General features: G+C 40.2%; 1 protein-coding gene across 1 annotated transcript in view; it reads right to left on the reverse strand.

Moving 5' to 3' along the window:
• XRCC5 (X-ray repair cross complementing 5) overlaps positions 1-22,310 on the reverse strand; it is a 95,549-nt gene extending 73,239 nt beyond the window's left edge. The window contains exons 1-8 of the mRNA XM_032278298.1: positions 22,134-22,310; positions 18,231-18,344; positions 14,228-14,411; positions 12,973-13,021; positions 11,310-11,432; positions 8,202-8,393; positions 4,483-4,597; positions 2,516-2,654 (exon numbers count right to left, since the gene is read on the reverse strand). Of these exons, the coding sequence (XP_032134189.1) occupies positions 2,516-2,654; positions 4,483-4,597; positions 8,202-8,393; positions 11,310-11,432; positions 12,973-13,021; positions 14,228-14,411; positions 18,231-18,344; positions 22,134-22,154 (937 nt within the window). The 5' untranslated portion in view covers positions 22,155-22,310. The remainder of the gene's footprint in view (positions 1-2,515; positions 2,655-4,482; positions 4,598-8,201; positions 8,394-11,309; positions 11,433-12,972; positions 13,022-14,227; positions 14,412-18,230; positions 18,345-22,133) is intronic.

Genomic DNA, 22,310 nt, shown 5'->3' on the forward strand with positions numbered 1-22,310 from the left:
CCTGGGTTCAGGCAATTCTCCTGCCTCAGCCTCCTGAGTAGCTGGGACTACAGGCACGCGCCACCATGCCCAGCTAACTTTTTGTATTTTTAGTAGAGACGGGGTTTCACCATGTTGACCAGGATGGTCTTGATCTCTTGACCTCGTGATCCACCCGCCTCGGCCTCCCAAAGTGCTGGGATTACAGGCTTGAGCCACCGCGCCCGGCCGGCTCTTGGCTTCTTGGAAAAAAAAAAAAAAAAAAAAAAAAGTCCAACCCTGTTCTGTGACCTGTATTATATGGAAGATCAAGCCTTTCCAATACACAGTATCTTACATGTTTTAGGGGAAGAAGGAGCATCAAAATCTAAGGATTCTGGCCTTCGATAAATGCAAAGGGAAAGCACAAGCATCTCTACCCCAAGACACAATAAAACTTGTATGTCCAGGGACAGATTCTGTGATTTAGTGTTTATTTCTTCCTGTGAATTTGTTGATGATATGTATTTTATTAAAAAGAAACACATTTTTATTTCCATGTATGTCTTTTTTAAAAAGCTAGTGACAAAAACCAAAAATTCCAACAAAAACAGGGAAATGTATGGCACATGATGAAGACTGCTACCAAAACTAAACGTCTATCTTAACTTATCTCTGTCATCATCATCTTCTTACTTGAATCGTGTGAATAGCGTAACTGTAACTTGAGTTCTAATTAAAACTGTTTTATGTTTTCTGGTTCATCTACTTAAAGGGCACCTAACTCCAACTTTTGTGCATGGCAAAAAGTATACAATAGACTACAACATTTAACCAGACTCCTTTGCCCACATGTATATACTGGTCCCTTAGCCCAAGAAAAAAACCTCTAGCTGATCAGGGGCTGGAAAGTGGAGGACAGGCAAAGGAACCGCAAAAAGGTACAGGTGAAAAGATGTACTTCTATGCTCTTTAAACCCAAGCAGTTTTTAACTCTTCCCTCTCCATTGCCCCAGCAATAAATTCCCTTTTTGCCTAAGATAACCAGGGTTGCTTTCTTTGCTAACAGCCAAAAGAACTCGCATCCATCGTCATCTCAAGATCCTTCTCCTTCCAATTCATCCTACAACCAGTTGTCATATTGATCTTCCTAAAACATAGCCCTAGTGACATCCTACGCCTCAAAACTGTAAGTGGTTCCACATTGTTTTCAAGGTTATGTATAAACTCTTAGCCTATTATCCAAAGCCCTTCATAACTGAGTCCAAATGCAGAATAGTATGTAGGCACACAGACGCCAAAGCAGTACGGGCCTTAAATTGAAGTCCTGCTAGTTGTGAGCTGTGTGACAATGAATAGGTGAATAAGTATCTTTCAGCCTCAGTTCCCTTATCTATAAAATGGAAATAACAAAGAGTGCATGCTCTGTAAGGTGGTTCCAGATTATTAAAGGAGAAAATGCAGGTGTCCATTAGATGCTACCCTCAAGTACTAAACTGTACATGCTCAATACACCAACCCAACTGGACTACTTATTTCTCTGAGAAGTCCCCCTACTTTCCTGGTCTTGTGCCTTTAATTATGGTATTCTTCCTACTATGAGCCAGTCATTATGCTAGGATCAAATGATTAACCAATGATGGAACCATGATTCTAACCCAGGTTTGATTCCAAAATTCATGTTCTATGCTACAGAATTGAATTAAAGAATTAGTAGAAATTGTAGGGTATTAATTATATTCTACACATAATTCATCAGGAGAAGGGAATCGTAACTACCACCTCCTTTAAACACCCCCTCCTCCAACACACACAAATATACATAGTAAGATGAGATACAGTGCCACAGAGGGAAATAATTCTTTTTAAGACTTGCAAATCAAAACTATACTGGGCAATGAATAGCCTGGCAAAATATTTATTGAAGGGCTCTGGTTTCTATCTTAACCATCATTTGGTATCTTAGTAATTTTAGGTCATGAACATACAGATATCCTCAGCTGGTTTCTAAGTTCTCTGCATAAAGATGCCATCTAGACACACTATTCAATCCAAATGGGTACAATATAGGAGTACAACTTTAAAACTCCTATTTAATATGAAGCAATATAATAAATACAAATAATTTTCAGCCTTTAAATTAAGGAAACGTATCCGGTAGGATATAAAACCTGAAACTGGCACTTAGAAGAATAATCACCATGAAAGTCAAAAATGAAAAATAAACAAACGAAAAACCTTAGTTCAGCCATATTAATTTAAACATCCTCCTAGCTAGTGAGTTTCAAACTTTAAAATAAAGCCAAGTATTGAGTACTGTACCTGAGTCATTTCAACCTCACAGAGATGGAACACCCAAGTGTACTCCTGAGAACCAACCTACCTAAGACTCAACAAACGAGCTAAAGGTCCCAGGTCTCATTATCCTCTCAAACAGTTATGCCTCTGTAACTCAAAGAAATAACTCTAAACAAATAATAATACAAACCCCAGCCTGCATTGTATCACATTGAAGAAAATGTCTTTTAGGCGACAGTGAAAACTCTTACTGAAATACCTTGAATAATATCCTCTTTTAAAATTTCAGTTTCATCATCGTCATTTAAGCAATAAACTGTTTCTTTTTGTATATCTTCTTTTTTTAGGGTTTTTGCATCCACAACTGTCCAAGTCTTTTTAACTCTCTCCTGTAGAATCTTACATTCCAGAACACAAAGGGAAAACAAGGAAAGTTAGGATTCCAGTTGACAGAAGAGGAAAACCTAATATACTCTCTGGCACAGACAAAAATCCAGAACAATTACTCTAGCTACATTATTTTGTTTGCTCATGTCTTTTATGAAAATTATAGTTTATTTCATAACAAAATATACTGGATAACTCTGCATTTCATTTTCTCCCAAAGGTAATCCACAAATATTCACACTTTCTATACAAAACATCTGATACTTTTATTTACTATTTATTTTTATTTTTTGAGACAGAGTCTCACTCTATCGCCCAGGCGATAGGTTGGAGTGCAGTGGCATGATCTTGGCTCACTGTAACCTCCACCTCCTGGGTTTGAGCGATTTTCGTGCCTCAGTCACCCAAGTAGCTGGGACTAGAGGCGTGTACCACCACGCCTGGCTAATTTTCGTATTTTTAGTAGAGACGGAGTTTCACCATGTTGACCAGGCTGGTCTCAAACTCCTGGCCTCAAGTGATCTGCCCATCTCAGCCTCCCAAAGTACTGGGATTATAGGCATGAGCCACTGTGTCCAGCCAGACTATCTAATAAAAAGAGGACTACACATTTTACCATAGTTTCCAACAGAAAAAAAAAAGGAAGCAATATATCTGTGTCAGAAATCAACAAAAATATTTGAAAAGGAAGCCAAACAGGAAAGGGGGGAGATAGTATTCACATTCCTAGGGACACTATTCTAGGCTAGGCTTTGATGGAACCTAAAATAAATAAAGAACTACCCTTGGCCGGGCGCGGTGGCTCACACCTGTAATCCCAGCACTTTGGGAGGCCGAGGCGGGTGGATCACGAGGTCAAGAGATCAAGACCATCCTGGTCAACATGGTGAAACCCCGTCTCTACTAAAAATACAAAAAATCAGCTGGGCCTGGTGGCGCGTGCCTGTAATCCCAGCTACTCAGGAGGCTGAGGCAGGAGAATTGCCTGAACCCAGGATGCGGAGGTTGCGGTGAGCCGAGATCACGCCATTGCACCCCAGCCGGGAAAACAAGAGCAAAAACTCCGTCTCAAAAAAAAAAAAAAAAAAAAAAAAAGAACTACCCCAAGGTTGTCAGGGACATATATATTTTAGAATTAAGTTCTTTAATATACAAAAAAGCAACTGAATATATAAAAACATGTTTTTGCATATTTATTTTATATGCCTAAAATATTCCTATATATTTATCTTGAACACTTAAAGGAAAAACGCAAGGAGGCTCATGTAGAGGCACGAATCAGAGATTCCTACTCAAATTAGATTTCATCAAATAATCACTGAATCAACTCATTTTTTAAAGTGTGCTATTGTATATAATGTACATACATTATAAAGTGTAATTTTACAGTAACTCAACTCTTTTTTACATTTCAGATGTTGTTACTATCAGATCATTCACAACTGACTTAGATGTAACTTAGTCTCCAAAACTGAACTTAACTTTGGTGCATTGTCTATATTTCTGCTATGATATTACAGTGACACAGCCTAATGCATTTCATTTTCTTTCTTTTTTAAAAAAGAGAGAGGTCTAGAACTTACGATTAACAATCAATTACCAATGGAGAGAAAGTAAAAGAGGAGGGAATCAAACTCTATTATAGACAATCCTTTAAACTTCCTCTCCTAGCCTGCCTTTTACATAAAACGCTAAACAGAGATTAAATGAGCAGGGAGAACAACTAGAAAAGCAGTAATTATGGTTCTGAGTAACACGCACATGGATTGTCTTTTCCTTATACACACATATTTATCTGCCTGGTAACATTTCTGTTAAAAATGTATGCCTGCCACTTACCGATTTATAGGCTGCAATCCTTATAGACAAATTGGAGCCAATGGTCAGTCGGCAGGGCCAGTGGATGGAATGCCTCTCAATTTTCTTGAAGACACACAGTTTTCTCAGACTCTCACTTAATAAAGAAAAGTATAAAATGAAAGCAATAATTTTTTAAATGTTAATTTGTGCTGGATGATACATCTGGTTTTCTAGAATGAAAAGTGAGCTGTTGTTAATTATAAAGAAAGAAACAGCAGGGGATGGCAGGAAAACAACCACCACAAGTTGGGAGACAGCTAGAGTATGAGTGAGTTGGTTTAGAAGGAAATAGGAGATGAATTACTTTAGTGACGGGTGGAAAAAAAAACAGCTCTTTCCCCTTATTCAGTATTTTCTTTCAACTCTGTCAGAGGTTCTCAACGTTTTTTTCAGGACCAAGGACATCTTTGAGGATGTGATAAAAGCACATTTACGAATGAGTCTGCACATAATATAAAGGATTCTGGGAGACTGGGGCAGGCAGATCACGAGGTCAGGAGTTCAAGACCAGACTGGCCAACACGGTTAAGCCCCATCTCTACTAAAAAGAACAAAAACTAGGCCATGGTGGCTTGTGCCTGTAATCCCAGGTACTCGGGAGACTGAGGTAGGAGAACTGCTTGAGCTGGTACTCGGGAGGCAGAGGTTGCAGTGAGCTGAAATGGCACCACTGCACTCCAGCCTGGGCTATAGAGCGAGACTCCATCTCAAAAAAAAAAAAGGGGGGATTCACCACCAACTCCCTGAAAACCATGGGCCTGAGGATGAGAACCTCTGCTTTAGAATATCAAAGGGAGTGTACCATCCTATAACATCACTGCTCACAACTCTATAATTCATTAATTCCAATTCTGAATATTAAAGATATGTTTTTACATGTACATCAGAGGGAGAGTTAAACAAAGACTATCCAAGGAATAAAGGAATTTAGTTCATATTTAGTCTTAAGGTAAAGCAGGTAACTCTACATTTCTTACTGGTGGGAAAAGCTGGGGAGAGGTATAAACACAGTGTTATGGAGTGCTGCTTCATTTAAACAAAAGTGAAGATCAGTCATATTTTCATCTGGCCCCTAATGAAACACAACAGGGAAGATGATAGGAGATAGGTGGAATTTGTGGTATTCACTAAAATAAGCAGCAAAGGAATTAATGACAAAATACACTCAAAGCATACAGTCCAGACTTTCTGGCTGAACTCCTTGGTACAGATAAAAAACAGCTCTACGAAGTGGTAAAGAGAATTATCTCACATTATCCACAGAATTATGTACAGGAAGTCTCAAGAGACTCCAATTTTCAGAAATAATTTACAATGAATAGTAGATGTTTTACCTGACACCCACCTTCCAGAGCCTATGGTACACCATGGCTTTGGATTTATTGAGGGATGAATGGATCTGGACAAGGTCTAAGTTGTCCCACTCAACATTACTGGTCAAAGAGAATCTAAACCTCATGGCCTAAAATCACCATGAGGTTTAGATTCTATTTCAGGGGAAATTCTAAAGATGGGTATCTAATACATAAGATCTGAGTAGCAGGGCATGGTGACACACGCCTGTAATCCCAGATACTCAGGAGGCTAGGGCACAAGAATCGCCTGAACCTGGTAGGCAGAGGTTGCAGTGAGCTGAGATCACATCACTGCCAAGATCTCTTTCAGATCTGTTTGAGACACTGCATGTCTCTTTGAGACTCTGACTAAAAAAAAAAAAAAAAAAAAAAATCTGAGAACTGGCTCCGTTCTGCAGTACAGCTCAATCTCCCCAAGTAGATGTCAAGTTATCTTCCCAAGATCCACACAATGCTGTCCAGTACAACTTTCTGCAATGATAGAAATGCTCTATTAACCATGCCAGACCAATAGATACTTGAAAAACAGCTAGTGTGACCACGGGACTCAATTTTAAAATGCATTTAATTTTAACTAACTTGAATTTAAATAGCCACAATTAGTTAACGGCTACTGTATTGGATGGCAAATTTCTAGTCTACATCTTCAAGGCAGACCTAAAATCAAAGTAGCTTCAAATTGCTAAAAACAATGCATAGTCAATAATTTCCCTACCTGCTATGCTATGGAAAAATTACACACACACACACACTTTTTAAAGAGTTATCTATATTGGCTCTAATTTTTCTTTTTCTTTTGAAACGGAGTCTTGCTCTGTCGACCAGGCTGGAGTGCAGTGGCATGATCTTGGCTCACTGCAACCTTTGCCTCCCAGGTTCAAGTGATTCTCCTGCCTCAGTCTCTCAAGTAGCTGGGACTACAGGCACGAACCACTACGCCCGGCTAATTACTGCTATTGTTAGTAGAAACAGAGTTTCACCATGTTGGTCAGGCTTGTCTCAAACTCCCGACCTCAGGTGATCCGCCTGCCTCAGCCTCCCAAAGTGCTGGGATTACAGGGGTGAGCCATGGTGCCCAGCCTAATTTTTCTTTATGATATCATGATTAATATGTTAGCTTAAGGCATTTATTCCCAAATTTGAAAGACAAACTTAGGAACACATATCTGTACATATTGCGACAAGAACACATTAGGCCAAGAAACTTCACCTTACAGGATTCCTCACTGATTCCTAGGGCAATACTGCGGGCATTTCAATTCTGTTTCCTGAATCTCCATTTACCTATAATTTTTCAAGGCTTTACTTACAAAAACAGAATATAGTTTTTGTCAATTACAGCTCATCAGAAATATTAAAAATGGTTGAGAAAAAAGAAGACATACACTGTAGCTACTTTTAAAAAAATGAGTTGTTGAATCATTATTTCAATTTGCTTAAACAACCTGTATTTTGTGTACTGATTGATAATTTGTAAATAATTCATGAATATCAAGCAGTATTATCCCTGAGAATTTGAACCACCCAAGTCATACTGCTATGTAAAGTATTCTATTGCCACTTTTACTAAACTGAACCCCACAGACACATACTATTCTAGATGCCCCTGATCCTTCTTAGGTTCTCTGCTCAAAATACATGTATGTCCAATTCCAACCAAGAATAAGATGGATAAAGGAGATGGTCTCTTCCACTGTCTCTAGCTGGATGGTTGAAAAAAGTTTGCTTTATCATTATATGGTACTTCAGGGAGTTCACTTTTTAAAAATCATTTTGCCTTTCCAAAGCCCACGGAAAATAAGTAGGCTATGAATTCTTTGCACTGTAGGTTTTTGTCTTTTTTTCTCACCTGATCAAACTACTTTGTGATCAAAAGTTAAAAAAAAAAAAAATCACTATACCATAATGTGTTACTTCTAAAACCTTAATCTATGATAGGAAGATACTGACCATCTCAAATCTGAGGCTACTTTCTACAATTAAGAATTTTTTTTTATAGATGAATGAAAAGAAAGGGCCCAAGAAATGTATCCCAAGCTTGGCATAATGAAGAAATCTACTATTTCATCTTTTGCAATTTGACTTGTTAATTTCTCGTAGTATCTATATATTCCTAAACTTCACTGACACAGATCCTGGAAATAAATGAGAAATGTGTGCCAAGAACACAAACTTTAAAAAGGGTAATTAAAAGTGGGGTGCCATTTCTTTAATAAAACTCAGAATATTAACGAATGACTAATTCAAGAGTTGCCCAGAAGAAAACATTTGTATAGCCTCTAATCAAAAAAGAAATTTATGTGGATACAATTAAAAATTCCCAGCAATTTTTTCAATTCTTACCTGAAGGAATAAATTTCATCCAACCCATCTTCACCTTCTAAAGATATCATCACCATTTTCACTATCTCAAGACCTTCTTTTTGCTGTTCGGTAATTCCTTTTAGTGGAAAAGAGGGCCCATGGCCACCCAAGAGAAAGGGGCCATCTCCTCTGTCTCCACTTCCATCTTCCTTGTCAAGTGAGAAAGGCAAGCTATTAAAGAAAGATTAACAGTAGTTAAGGTTCCAATCCTGTAACTGTCACTCAGCAGCTATGAGAAAATGAGCATATCAGTCAACCCTACCAAACTTCAAATTTCTCATCTGTCAAATGACTCTTACCTATCTTAGCTTATTTCTCCCAGTTTCAAGTGACTGAAACCTTTGATTTGTAAAAGGGAAAAAATCACTGGCCTACATAACCAAACAATTGAAAGGGCAGGGTGGCACCAGGGTTTCAACTGTCACAAGAATTACTCTCTGTTTTACCTTCATTTGCCTTTACGCTGGCTTTACTCTCTCAGACTGGCCTCTTCCACGTTGTTATGGCCTAAATGTGTCCCCAAAATCATTACGTTGAAACCTAATCACCAATACGATAGTATTAAGATAGAGGGTCTTTGGGAGGTAATGAAGTCCTAAGGGTAGGGAACTCAAATGGAATGAGTGACCTTAAAAAAGTGGTTGAAGGGAGAGGCTTTTTGTCATTTTTGCCTTTAATGTCCTTCCATCATGTGAGCACACAGTGTTAGCCTTTTTGACATGGGAAGACACAGCAATAAGGCACCATCTTGGAAGCAAAGATCTCTCGGCAGATACCAAATCTGCTAGTGCTGTGATCTTGGACTTCCCAGCCTCCAGAACTCTGAGAAATAAATTTGTTTTTAAGGCAATTTCTCATTTTATTTGCTACTCTTAATAGGGCTTTCTATTTACATTTTTTCTTCATATACTTAGCAAATGCAACATGATGTAATTTGCATGTCCTGCATCATTTATTAGATAAAAAGTTTCCAAGGAGCAAAGTATGACACACGGGTTTGCATCGGGTTACTGCTGTTTCCCTATCATCAACTAGAAAAGGACAAATGACGTAGAAGTGAAGAGAAAGGAAGTTATCCTGGAAAAAGAAGTTATAATAACAGTTCTGTCCATTCTGCATTAGATCAGAAATAAGCTTCCTCAGTAGTCAGCAGAAGAAACTAAAAACTATGCTGGGTGCAGTGGCTCACAGCTGTAATCCCAGCACTTTGGGAGGCAAAGTGGGGGAAAACACTTGAGGTCAGGAGTTCGAGACCAGCCTGGCCGGCATGGTGAAACCCCTCCTCTCTAAAAATATAAATGTTAGCTGGGTGTGGTGGTACACACCTGTAATCCCAGCTCCTCAGGAGGCTGAGACAGGAGAACCACTTGAGCTCAGGAGGCAGAGGTTGCAGTGAGCCGAGATCAGATCGTGCCATTGCACTGCAGCCTGGGCGACAGAGCAAGACTCCATGTCAAAACAAAAAACAAAAACAAAAAAAACCTAAAAACTGCTGGGTATGGTAACGTACATCTGTAATCTCAGCTATAAAAAAGGCTCAGGTGGGAGGTTCACTTGATCCCAACAGTTTTAGGCTGCAGTGAGCTATAACTGTGCCACTGCACTCCAGCCTGGGTAACAGAAAAAGACCTTATCTCTAAAAAAATAAAAATAATAAAAAATATATACAAAATAAATTTAAAACTATGTCCAAGGAACAAGCCTGCTCTGAACACAGTGCTGCTTTGAGCTGCTGGTATTTTTTTAGTCCAATTAGAAAAATCAATTGTACATGGAATACACCAAACAATAAAAACTATAAACTCTACTTTGTATGCTGGAGGTTTATAGCACAGGAAGAAAGCTTATTATTTAAGGAAAAAAAAAAAGCAAATAAAAGAAAGGGCTGTGCTTCCTCTTCTACACTTTTCTGTATTGTTCATTGAAAAAATGAGTAGCCCTTTCAAATAACATTCACAGAAGTATAGTATGCTTCTACCATGTAAAGGCATCCTGAGATTATGAACAGGTATCAGAAGCTGAGCCGGGCTTCTGAAGTACTGAGAAAAGCCTCAACTCAATAAGAAGTGTCACTTAAAAAGCACTTAATTTCTCTGAAGTACTATCTTAATAAGTATTGGTTTGATGGGTTATTCTGAACTCTTTTGTCACAGTCCTACAAAAATGAGATGTTGCTCAGTAGTCTTAGAGAAGACCACTCGTACATGCAAAACAAGTTCTTAATGTCCCCTGTCAGGCACTTTAAGAAGCCAAAGGCTTACCACTCTGAACTAGGCTACTTGGCAAAGCTCTCAATTTGAAAAGCGACAAAAGATTAATAATTAAACATCCTATACCGTCACTCAACTTTCACCAAAAATAGGACAAGAAAAAATTGGTTTCAAATGCAGCAGGAAGTGTTAGCATATTGAAAGAAATTTTTATTAGCAGTGTAAGAAAAACTGAATCCTGTAGGGAAAATTCAAGTTATTGTGTGAGGAGGAACTCTCTCCCTAACAAACTGTGAAATATATATTTTTCCCCTAAAGTTTTAGATCCCATCTCTGAATACACATAAACAAATTAAATTTTATCTACGTATCTACATCTTTTGGATTTGAAAAGAGTTAAATACAAACATGTTATGTATTTAAAATGATTCCCAAGTTGGCATTCCTGTCTACCCTAAAACATCCATCCACTCTCTACAGGACACAGTTCTCTAGAGCTGTTTAAGGGGAAAAAAACCCATCAATCTGGTAACTGTTTGGGTAAAGTTTTCTACATAGGAAGGAGATAAACTGAATATCCTCAAAGGGTTCTTCTAATTCTGCAATTTTTTGAGTCTAAGAACATGGAAAAATGATCTGCTACTAAGCTCAATTCTTCTGTATCACTGACTTTCATCTCTTTGTCACCAACACTCAGAACAGTTCCTAGAACACAGAGAGTAATCAGCATGTTTGCTGAGTAGTCAGTCATCTGATAGATTCAGCCTTGGAACAGAAAGTGAAAATTCCCATAAATCAAGTACTCTATAAGGAAGTCCCATTCACTGTATTAGGAAATCAGAGAATTTGTATGCATGCATTATTCTTAGGATCTTACAAGAATTGCAGGGAGATGTCACATTTCTTCAAGCTATGAATTATAATATCCAGCTGACTTTTGCTGAATCGGCTGCTGAGGTCAGTGAATATTTCAATATGCCTCTTCTCAAACTTCTTTCCTCTAAAAGAGAGTTTTCATATTAAGAAATCATTCTCCTGAATTATTTTCTACAAATTCAAATATACTTGGTCACTGAGGAGAGAAGCTTAGCAATGGATCTAGACACAGTTAATAAACGAGATTACATTCTAGTAGTCCAGTTAAGTTCTTATTAAACTCATAAGCAACCCTGATATACTTTATACTCTGATCATCTTAGGCAAAATTTCTGAGCATTATAGAAATACTATGGATTCCTAAATCGAATGTGATGAAAAAAGATCCCTTTCCAGCCTCCACATAGGCAGAATGTAAACAAAGAATTCTCCCAGCGTACTGTAACTTCAGCCTTGCTCAGGTTCACTTTCTAAACATTCTGCTCTGATTCTATGCACAGACCTTGTGTGGCAAGATTTTGCAGAGGATGTGTAGAGATTGAGAAATGATTATACAGATTTAGGCCTGGGATTTTAGTGCAAATGGTTTTCCTGACAGGCAAGAGGTATGTGTACATGCACATGGGCATCTCCAGGGATACACTGTCAAGGCACGATAATTAAATAATGAATTAGGAAGCAGGCCAAGCATGAAGGTTCATGCGTGTAATCCTAACACTTTGGGAGGCCAAGATGGCAGGACTGCTTGAAGCCAGAAGTTTGAGGCCAGCCTGGGCAAAACAGTGAGACCATCTCTACAAAAATAAAAATTTTTAAATTAGGTGGAATTGGCGGTGTGCACCTATAGTCTCAGCTACTGGGGAAGATCAGGTGCAAGGATCTCTTGAGCCCAGGAGGTCAAGGTAAGGTTGCTGTGAGCTATGCTGGCACCATTGCACTCTAGCCTAGGTGACAGAACAAGATCCCACCTCCAGAAAAAAAAAAAAAAAAACCACATACACAACAAAAAAAGGTAAGCTGATCAGAATTGCTATGCATTTACTATCAATGACATATGGATTATACCACTTAGCATTTTAAAAACTTCCTGGTAATTCAGCTTAACTCTAATAGGAAGTAAACTGAAATAAGCCAAATGTTGTCCCAGAGAAATACTCAGTAGAGCCCTTCCTCTTTTAAAACTTTTAAAAAACAGAGAGGTTGGGCCGGGCGCGGTGGCTCAAGCCTGTAATCCCAGCACTTTGGGAGGCCGAGGCGGGTGGATCACGAGGTCAAGAGATCGAGACCATCCTGATCAACGTGGTGAAACACCGTCTCTACTAAAAATACAAAAATTAGCTGGGCATGGTGGTGCGTGCCTGTAATCCCAGCTACTCAGGAGGCTGAGGCAGGAGAATTGCCTGAACCCAGGAGGCGGAGGTTGCGGTGAGCCAAGATCGTGCCATTGCACTCCAGCCTGGGTAACATGAGTGAAACTCCGTCTCAAAAAAAAAAAAAAAAAAAAACAGAGAGGTTGGACTGAACCATTCAACTCTACAAAATGTTTCTTTTGCCATACAAACATGCTGCTTGATTAACACTGAATCAAAGTACACATTCAATACATTAACCCATACAATTTTTGCACAAAGGTTCACTTCCGCTCTCTTCCTTGGAACACTTACATGGTTTCATGTTGAATCACATCCATGCTCACAATTAGTGCATCCAGGACTCAGCTAGTTAAGGACAGGGATATCACCAGTCTCTTCATGCCATGAACACGCAACTCTTTCCAGTGAAGTCCACTGTGCTAGAAATTGTGGACACTGAACTATGTGATGACTTAAAGTACTTGCCTGAGTGTCCTTCTTCCAAAGTTCACTAACATATATTCATACATGCTACATATCAAAGTATATATCCTGACAAAAACAACCACGAAATATAAACAAAAGGTAACCTAACACATTGCATTCATTTCACCAAAAATTATGCCATTTAATAGTATCTAGAACCCATTTTTGGTGGTCACAGTCCATTCTTAAATATGAAGTAAACCATAATGTAGCATTTGCAAGTTGCTCCTAACACAACAGCGCTTCCCAGTGATCACGAATAGCACTACTAATTGATTAGAAAAAGAGCAAGAGTAATCCCTTAAAATTAGGAAGCTGTGGAATACACTGGAAATCTCACACTTTGGGAATCAATCTGATTTCTGGCACAAAAACATCTTCCATCCAGAAAAAAAGTGGAGAACATTAAGAGGATGCTCTTGGCCGGGCGCGGTGGCTCAAGCCTGTAATCCCAGCACTTTGGGAGGCCGAGGCGGGTGGATCATGAGGTCAAGAGATCGAGACCATCCTGGTCAACATGGTGAAACCCCGTCTCTACTAAAAATACAAAAAATTAGCTGGGCATGGTGGCACGTGCCTGTAATCCCAGCTACTCAGGAGGCTGAGGCAGGAGAATTGCCTGAGCCCAGGAGGCGGAGGTTGCAGTGAGCCGAGATCGCGCCATTGCACTCCAGCCTGGGTAACATGAGTGAAACTCCGTCTCAAAAAAAAAAAAAAAAAAAAAAAAAAGAGGATGCTCTTTTTAAAATATCTTTTATCCCCCTCCAAACATTTCTAGCAAGCACCACCAAAACCCTCTGCATACAGTCAATACTCACATATACTCCCTAGACTTTCCCCTTCCTATGCCTCCCAACCTCTCAATATCACCCATGCAGAGAACAGGCAAGTGAGTGGAGGGCTGGAAGGCACCTAAACTGATTAATTTCACATTAAATCCTATATCACATTACCTCCCCCTCCTCAGAGCAAAATATCCCCATATACTCATAGCTTAAATTCTGGGGGTGTCTCATCAAACTGCATTACAATTCCCAGAATAAAGGAAATTTCTTAGTCTTCCCTGGCAGAAAAAGGATACAGTCAGCCTGTTGAGAACCTGGTTGGATTTTGCTTTCAATGTCTTCCAGCAAATCAAAATCCGGTAACATCAGATGTCTGTGCACTGTGATGTTCTGATACTGATCCCCACCAGAAAGGGGATTGTCAGTGCCATCTGTACCAAACAGGACTAAAGCAATCTCATCCTTGTTCTCAGCAAACACCTAGAGAAAATACCATATTAGAACAACCTGAAAGCAATAAAATACCTAACCTTCAGGGAGCAGGACCACCATACCTCTGGCGTAACCATGGCAGGTCCCTGAATCCATATAGTATTGGGTGAGATGAAACGGGAAACTTACGGACAATGACAATTCTTAGGTTCTAAACAGATTTTTTTAATTGACTGTAAGTCTCACCCTCCATTTCACCAGAAGCTGGTGTGTGGAAATAGGAGGGTGGTAAGTACTTTTGATGACTTCCAGCCAAAGCAAACTCTAAATCTCAATTAGACAACCAATCATGGATAATTTGAAAAGATTTTTGCATGTTTTTGCAGAATGTCTATCTCTCGTTTAAATTTCCCAGAGGTTAAAAAAAATTGTGAGATAGCCTATATCTCAGCAATTTCACTGGCAGGCATATATAGTATACCCTAGAAAAATTCTTGTGCATGTATGCAAGGTGATAATAGACAGGTAGTTTACACTTCAGCACTGTCTATAACAGGGCAAAAACTGGAAGCAAACTATCAATAAACAGGAGAATCCAAAAATACACTGTAGAATATTTATACAATGCATTATCATACTCCGGTAAAATTGAATAAATTTGTGCAACACATTATCAACATGAATAGATCTCAAAAAACATAGGCTGAGAAAAGATATGTTGCAGAATTACATGTACCATATAAAACAATTTACGTACATTTTTGACAGCTTTATACAATACTATTTATGAATATATACTTATGTCCAATAGCATACACAGTAATAGCTACCAAAATTCTGAGAAAAGGAGAAGAGAACAAAAAGGGTTAGGAAGGGCCTTCAAGTTTATCTGTAACACTTGATTTAAAAAAGAAATCAAACAAATATACTAAAGCATTAAGATTTACAGCATAAGACAATGGGAAAGTTGGTTTCCTGTACAGTCTCCGTATTTACCTTTTATGAAATCCTTCATAATAAAATATAAAAACAAAAAATGGTATCTGACACAAAGGGCAGTCCTGTCCCATTCTAATTATTAACCTAAGCCTTTTTACATTGATGGGGAAGAGTGCTGTATGGAGAGAGAATAGCATTCTCTTATTCTTAATTTTTGTTGGGTCTGTTTAATCCTCTAGTCTGTAAACAACTCAACTACAATTCCCAGTTGTACAGGAAGTAATGGTGCCTGCTACTGGGTTCAAACATGTCTTGCATACTGGCTGGGCGGATATCTGCCGCCTAGTGAAGCATCCATCTTAAAGCAAGGTAATCTTACCCCAGACAAAATCTGTCAAGGGAGGGGAGGAAATTCTGAACGCAGCGAGACTGGCACTAGGTTTTATCCTCCAGCCTTCCTGAGTCTGACTCTTTCGCTTTGAAACAAAAGCAAACAAAAAAACCACCTATACTCTAGCTACTGGGATGAGTCGGCAGTTCTCCCGAGAAACTCTGGAATGGCGACTCTGCAGCACTTTGGTTCTTAGTCTTCTCAAAGTAAAGAATTCAAACGACAGACACAAGCAAGGTTTAAAGCAGGAGAAAAATTTATTTAAGCAAGTTGAGCTTACTGGAGAAAGAAGAGTACACGAAAGAGAACACAAACGACGACGGGAAAAACCCAGGGCCCTAGCGTCCTTCTTTGTTTAATTTTTAAACCCCTCCCCACGTCTTTTCCCGGGCTCCCAGTCTCCTTTGTTCCTCCCTTGAGCAGGCCTAATTAACGCATGCGCACTGGCCCTGCTACAGCTTAGAAGGGGGGCGCCTGCGTGCTGGGTTACAGGTCATGCGCATGCCCAGTAGAGGCAATTCGCCCTTATTGGTCGAGCGCCCCCAGAGGAAGCTTTTATACCGGTTACATTTCACCATCTTGCTCTTTCACCAGGCGTGCTCGAAACCTTAGAGATTGTGGCTTGCTCAACTACAGGTGTTTTCTGTCGTTAAGATTCCTGTAATTCCTGGCGCCAATCATGGCCACTTATTACCTCAGAGTGACAGTTTTATGCCCGCCTGTCCTCCCCTCGATGAGAACCTGACAGCTTTGGGGACCCTTCCTTGCTCTGCTCGTCACTTCAGAGGGCTGATTTTTAACTGCCTAACCAGGGCTTCGCAAATGCCCAACATTCTCGGGGGCCCTCTTTCCTGCCCTGCTCAGGTCTAACTATCCTCTCTAACAGCATACTGGGGCACAGACACGCTACTCGAATTCCACGAACCCAACTATAACCAAGGACAGGGTTAGAGCACACTCCTTGACACCAACACCTCAAGGACTCCAGGTCATCAGGATTTTTAAAAATCTAGAATAACATGTGGGAAGTAGTAGTGCCCAACGGAAATGGAAACACACAGAAGAAACCGTAAGTGTCCAGGAGGAGCAGCAGTGGACAGTGAATGAAGCAGGACTTCCTGGACTCAGCAAAAGTGGCAGTCATACCAAGTAGAAGGGGCAGAAATAAAAACAGCTAACGCTTACATAGTGTTTACAATATTCCAAGCACTGTTCTAAGCACTTTATCTATATTAATTCTTTTATTCCTCAAAACAACCCCATGTGACAGGTATTATTTTTCTCATTTTACACATGGGACACTGAGGCACTGTAGTAGTTAGCCTCCAAGGTAGCCACCATCCATTCCTTCTCTCCCTGTATTTGTAGGCTACTCCTTTTATGAAGAGCAGGAGTCTAATTCTCATCCCTTAAATATTATCTAACCTTAGCATCTTGCTTGACTAACAGAAAACAGAAACAACTTTCTGGGATTTTAAAAAATAGGTTAAAAAGGCCGGGCGCGGCGGCTCAAGCCTGTAATCCCAGCACTTTGGGAGGCCGAGGCGGGTGGATCACGAGGTCAAGAGATCAAGACCGTCCTGGTCAACATGGTGAAACCCCGTCTCTACTAAAAATACAAAAATTCAGCTGGGCATGGTGGCGTGTGCCTGTAATCCCAGCTACTCAGGAGGCTGAGGCAGGAGAATTGCCTGAACCCAGGAGGCGGAGGTTGCGGTGAGCCGAGATCGCGCCATTGCACTCCAGCCTGGGTAACAAGAGTGAAACTCCGTCTCAGAAAAAAAAAAAAATAGGTTAAAAGAAGTCACATAGGCAGGGTCTTACAGAAAACTCACTCTTGGGATACTCCTTAGAACCAGCTGCTTCATGTGACAATTCAAGCTATACAGAAACCACAGGTAGAGGTTCTAATGGATAGTCACAACTGAGCTCACAGCCACTAGAAAGCATCGTCTTCCAGCCATGTGTGTAAGGCATTTTGGACATCTGGTCCAGCTGAGCCTCTGGATGACTCCAGTCCCAGCTGCCATCTGATTGCAACTGCCTAAGAGGCCTCAATAGAGAATAACTCAACTGAGTGACCCAGTCATTTACAGAACCATGAATGATGAGTTTTTAAAATGTTACCTGAGACACTACATTTTGGGGTGGTTGATTACACAGCAAAACATACCTGAACTAGGCAAAGAAGTTGAAGGACTTGTTCAAGATTACAAGGTTAATAAATGACATGGCAGAGCAAGAATTTAAACCAAAGCCATCTGTCTCTAGAGAGTGTGCTTTTAAGCATTACTTTTTACTGCCTCTTGTTTCTGATAAAAACTGTAATATCCAGTGGAAGGGCCAAAACGAGGGAAGAAAAAATATCAGACTTTAGTGGTAGGGGACTTGCATGTGAGTACATGCAAGGAAACTCCCCAGATTCTCCCAAATAGAGGGGCTGGACACTATAAGGAGTCTGGTATCTTGCATTAGTAGGTAGTGGCAACAAGCAGTTCAAACACGGGTTACAAGCTCAGTGTCAATCTGAAACTTACCTGTCGCTGAACAAACATGGTTATCACCTTCTTTGCTTGTTCAAATGGGGATTCTTCACCAGGAAAAGAGTTACTCATGGTAAAGCCCACATCCATACACAGCACAACAGCTGCCTAGAAACAAAGTTCCAAAGAGTACTTGAGAAAATAAGTCATAAGAAAAGATTATAAGACTGTCCCTTCCTTACTGTATTCACAAACCTGTTATCAGTATTTAGGAAAGGTGTGAGAAAGGGAAGGGATGTGTTCTACATAAAGAATGTAAGACATAAATTTTCACTATGGAAAACCCCTAAATAGTCCTGATACTTTCTAAAAGCTACAAAAGTTTCTAGCAGGAGAGGAACATGCTCCAGGTAGCTGCCACTCCTTTGGCCTGAAGAAACCAATGATGAGCAGATATGAAGCCAACCTGCAGGCCAGAGTTAAGCCCAGTTATGTACAATATGCATCAGGCAAGCTGCAGCTGATATGCCGACCTACAAACATGAGAACAGATGTTTTCATTGTAAGGCACTAATTTAGGGAACAATTTGTTATGAAGCATTTCTGTTACAACAGGTGACTGCTACAATCTAGATATATGCTAAGAGGTATACCCTGACAATTTGAGTCAGTTTATAAACCAATTATCTAGGCAGGGGCGGTGGCTCATGCCTATAATCCCAGCACTTTGGGAGGCTGAGGCAGGTGGATCACAAAATTAGCTGCCATGGTGGCGCGTGCCTGTAGTCCCAGCTACTCGAGAGGCTGAGGTAGGAGAATTGCTTGAACTCAGGAGGCGGAGGTTGCAGTGAGCCGAGATCACGCCATTGCGTTCCAGCCTGGGTAACAAGAGCGAAACTCTATCTCAAAAAAAAAAATTAAAAAAAAAAAAAAAAAAAAAAAAAGATCTAAAATAAAGACACCAAATCTATTCTAGTAGAGGACACAGATAACAAATAATACCAGAACAATGTTCCATGATAGAAATATGCAGTGGGCACTGAGAGACAAAAGAAGCATCCATCCACTCAAGACTGGTGGAGGGGATATGAGAGTGGTAAAGGGGCAGAAAGTTTCCTGAATGTGGATTTTTTTGGGTGAGTCTTAAAGAATGAGTAGGAGTCAATCAATTAACAAGGAAGTTACAGACAGAGGGAATCACATAAGCAAAGGCACAAGCCATTACATAGCAATCATGTATGTAGAAAATACAGGAAATAAGAGAAACAGAAACAAAAAGGAATACATGTAAAGTTATTTATACCTGGCTTCCAAATTTTACCTGAATTCAAGTTGGAAGAGACCTGGACTGATGGCAACTCACAATTTCAGTGTGAATTATAAAATCAATCAACAACGTGATATGACTGTTGCATCACATTCCCTACACCTATCTCACTTCATATGCCTAAATATATTAGTCTGTATCAACAGTATAGTGAATTCGTGAAAGGAAAAGGATCTTCTGGTGAAAAAAGATGATAGCAATCTGGAGATCCGGGACCTAGTCCCATCTCTCCTACCAATTAGTTCCGAGTCCTTAGGAATGTCACTTAATCTCACCGTTAATAATACTAAAAGACAGGAAACTGTTGGACTAGATGAGGTTTAAGGTCATTTCTGGAGTTATTCCTTGACTCTGACTGATAGTCTCAGCCGTGCTTTGTACTGATCAAACAAACTGAGCAGCTCTGGGCTCACGGTTACCAGGAAAATTACAAATGAACATGAAATGAGCAGGTTAGGGAACACTCTGAAGAATACATAATGTAAAAAACAGTAGGAAAAAAACTAGATATTTAAGCCAGATGAGAAGATTAAAGGGGAACATAATAGTTTTCCTCCCCATCATTTTTTTTTCCTTTTTTTTGAGACATGGTTTCACTGTCACCCAGGCTGGAGTGCAGCGTCGTGATCATGGCTCACTGCCGCCTCCATCTCCCAGGCTCAAGTGATCCTGCTACCTCAGCCTTCCAAATACCGGAGACTACAGATGCGCCCCATTGTGCCCAGCTAATTCTTAAAATTTTTCTGTAGAGATGGGGTCTCCCTATGTTGCCCAGGCTGGTCTCAAACTCCTCGGCTTAAGCAACCCTCCCACCTCCGCCTCCCAAAATGCTAGAATTACAGGTATGGGCCACTGTGTCTGGCCTCCTCCCAGATATTTGACAGCTGTTGTATAAAAGGATTGGTCTGCAAGAAAGATAAGCCAGATTAACAGATAGAAGTTACAGGGAGACTGGTGTGACTACATACAAGGGATAAAAAATAACATTTAGAAGTGATCAATAAAGAAACTACTCTTTTTTAAAAGTGACATCTTGACCCTAGCAATGGTTAAAAAACCTGAATGAATTCCTATCAGGGAAGTTATATATGATTTCTAAATGTGGTTATATATCAGGCAATACATGAAGAGGAAAGATTTTTCACTATTTTATAAACAACACAATGCACTAATATTAAGAGATTTCTAAAGTAAAAATAGATTTGGGGGAAAAAAAGTGCTAATAAACTATAAAATTCCTTTGAGAAAGTAAAACGTACATCTCAGTTTCAATGCCTGAGGCATAATCTGAAAAAAGTCACAAAATATGCTGCTGCTGCACTTATTTGATACACATACATAAAAGCTACTTTTAAACCAGAAAACTCTAAAGAACTGAAGCACTTTTGTCATGAATCAGAGGGTTTCAAATATGGAACTTCTTGTCTGGAAGCAGAAGAATGGTCTATATATTTGAGTTCCTATCTGGCAGCAGTAAGAAAACTGGGAAAGAGAAACTGAGCAACACAGCAACTCTTCATTTTTATACTGAGCCAATACAGGCTGTTAGAATTTTACTTCCAATCCATCTGCCACAAACAGCTCCTCCACTACAGCTACAAAGTTTTCAGCAGCTGAAGGAGGAGGAAAAAAGGAGGTGAGTGGCATTATTAGGAGTTCATGATCGTTTTAATCGACATTTCTCAATAAGGGGTTGAGGGAACTAGGGATCAGTAGCTGGAACTCATATCTTGTTTATCTATATTGAATGAATTAATTCATTAATCCCTGGAACCATATCTCCCTCTAGTGACCCTTCAGAGGCAACTACCACTCTTTAATGTTGAAAAAAAACGCCACTTCAAAATTCATTTTAATTTCTGTTATTGATCTGAGACACCAACGGTCATAGATTTCTAGCATCACAGAGATTCTCCAGGGCCCTGAAACCAGACAGTTTGGATTCAAATCCGGATTTCACTACGAAAGGCCCATGGAGACCAAACAGTCCCTTATTCTTCGGTTTTCCCACTTGCAAAATGGGGATAGTTTCCACTTAAAAGGATTGTGAAGATTAAATGAGACGGGAATAAAAGGTTTAGATCCTTGCCTCAGAGTAGGCTTTCAATAAATGCCAGATATTACGTTATTATAGAGATAATGATACGACACTTCACATCTTAAGTTATTTTAGTCACAGATAGTCCCTCTCTGAAGTTTTACAATAAGCCCTGTGGGGTAGTTGCTTTACCACCGCTAATTTTCATAATCAGAAATTTCAAGAACACAGGCTCAGAAACAATACAGGAAGTGGAGCTGGGGGTGAAATGGGATAAAGCGGGAGAGGGGGAGGCGCGTGGGGAGGGAGGTGAGACAAAGAGCAGGTAGAGAGAGGGAGAAGAGGGATGGGATGGGTGGATAGTGGAAAAGCTGGAGCGTCAGCGAGGCTCAAATTCAGGTCTTGGAACCCCAAATTCCCTGCTTTTCTGATAGCGCATCTCTCGGTCCCGGCCCTCCTGACGGAGCCCACCACCATGATCTTCTCTTGCCCCATTCCTTGGCACCGCCATGATCCCACGATTCCTGCTTCCGAAGCACCCTTTCCGGATCCCCGGCATGGGTAAGGCCCAAGCCCAGGGCTTTCTTTATACCTTATTTCCCGACCGCACCATGTTGCCGGTCTTCAGGCGCTTTGGTCGCTGCTTCCGGGCGGGAACCTTCCGAGTCGCAACTCGCTTCCGGTAAACTAGCGGCAGATAGCGGGAAGAGCCGCTTGGCTTCCTGCTAGGCCTAAAAGGGGCGGGGAAAGTCGTGCCCGGAGCTCTGAG

The sequence above is a fragment of the Sapajus apella genome, unplaced genomic scaffold (genome assembly GCF_009761245.1).
Source record: "Sapajus apella isolate SASKATOON/1434 unplaced genomic scaffold, GSC_monkey_1.0 scaffold10, whole genome shotgun sequence".
In the NCBI taxonomy this organism is placed as follows: Eukaryota; Metazoa; Chordata; class Mammalia; order Primates; family Cebidae; genus Sapajus; species Sapajus apella.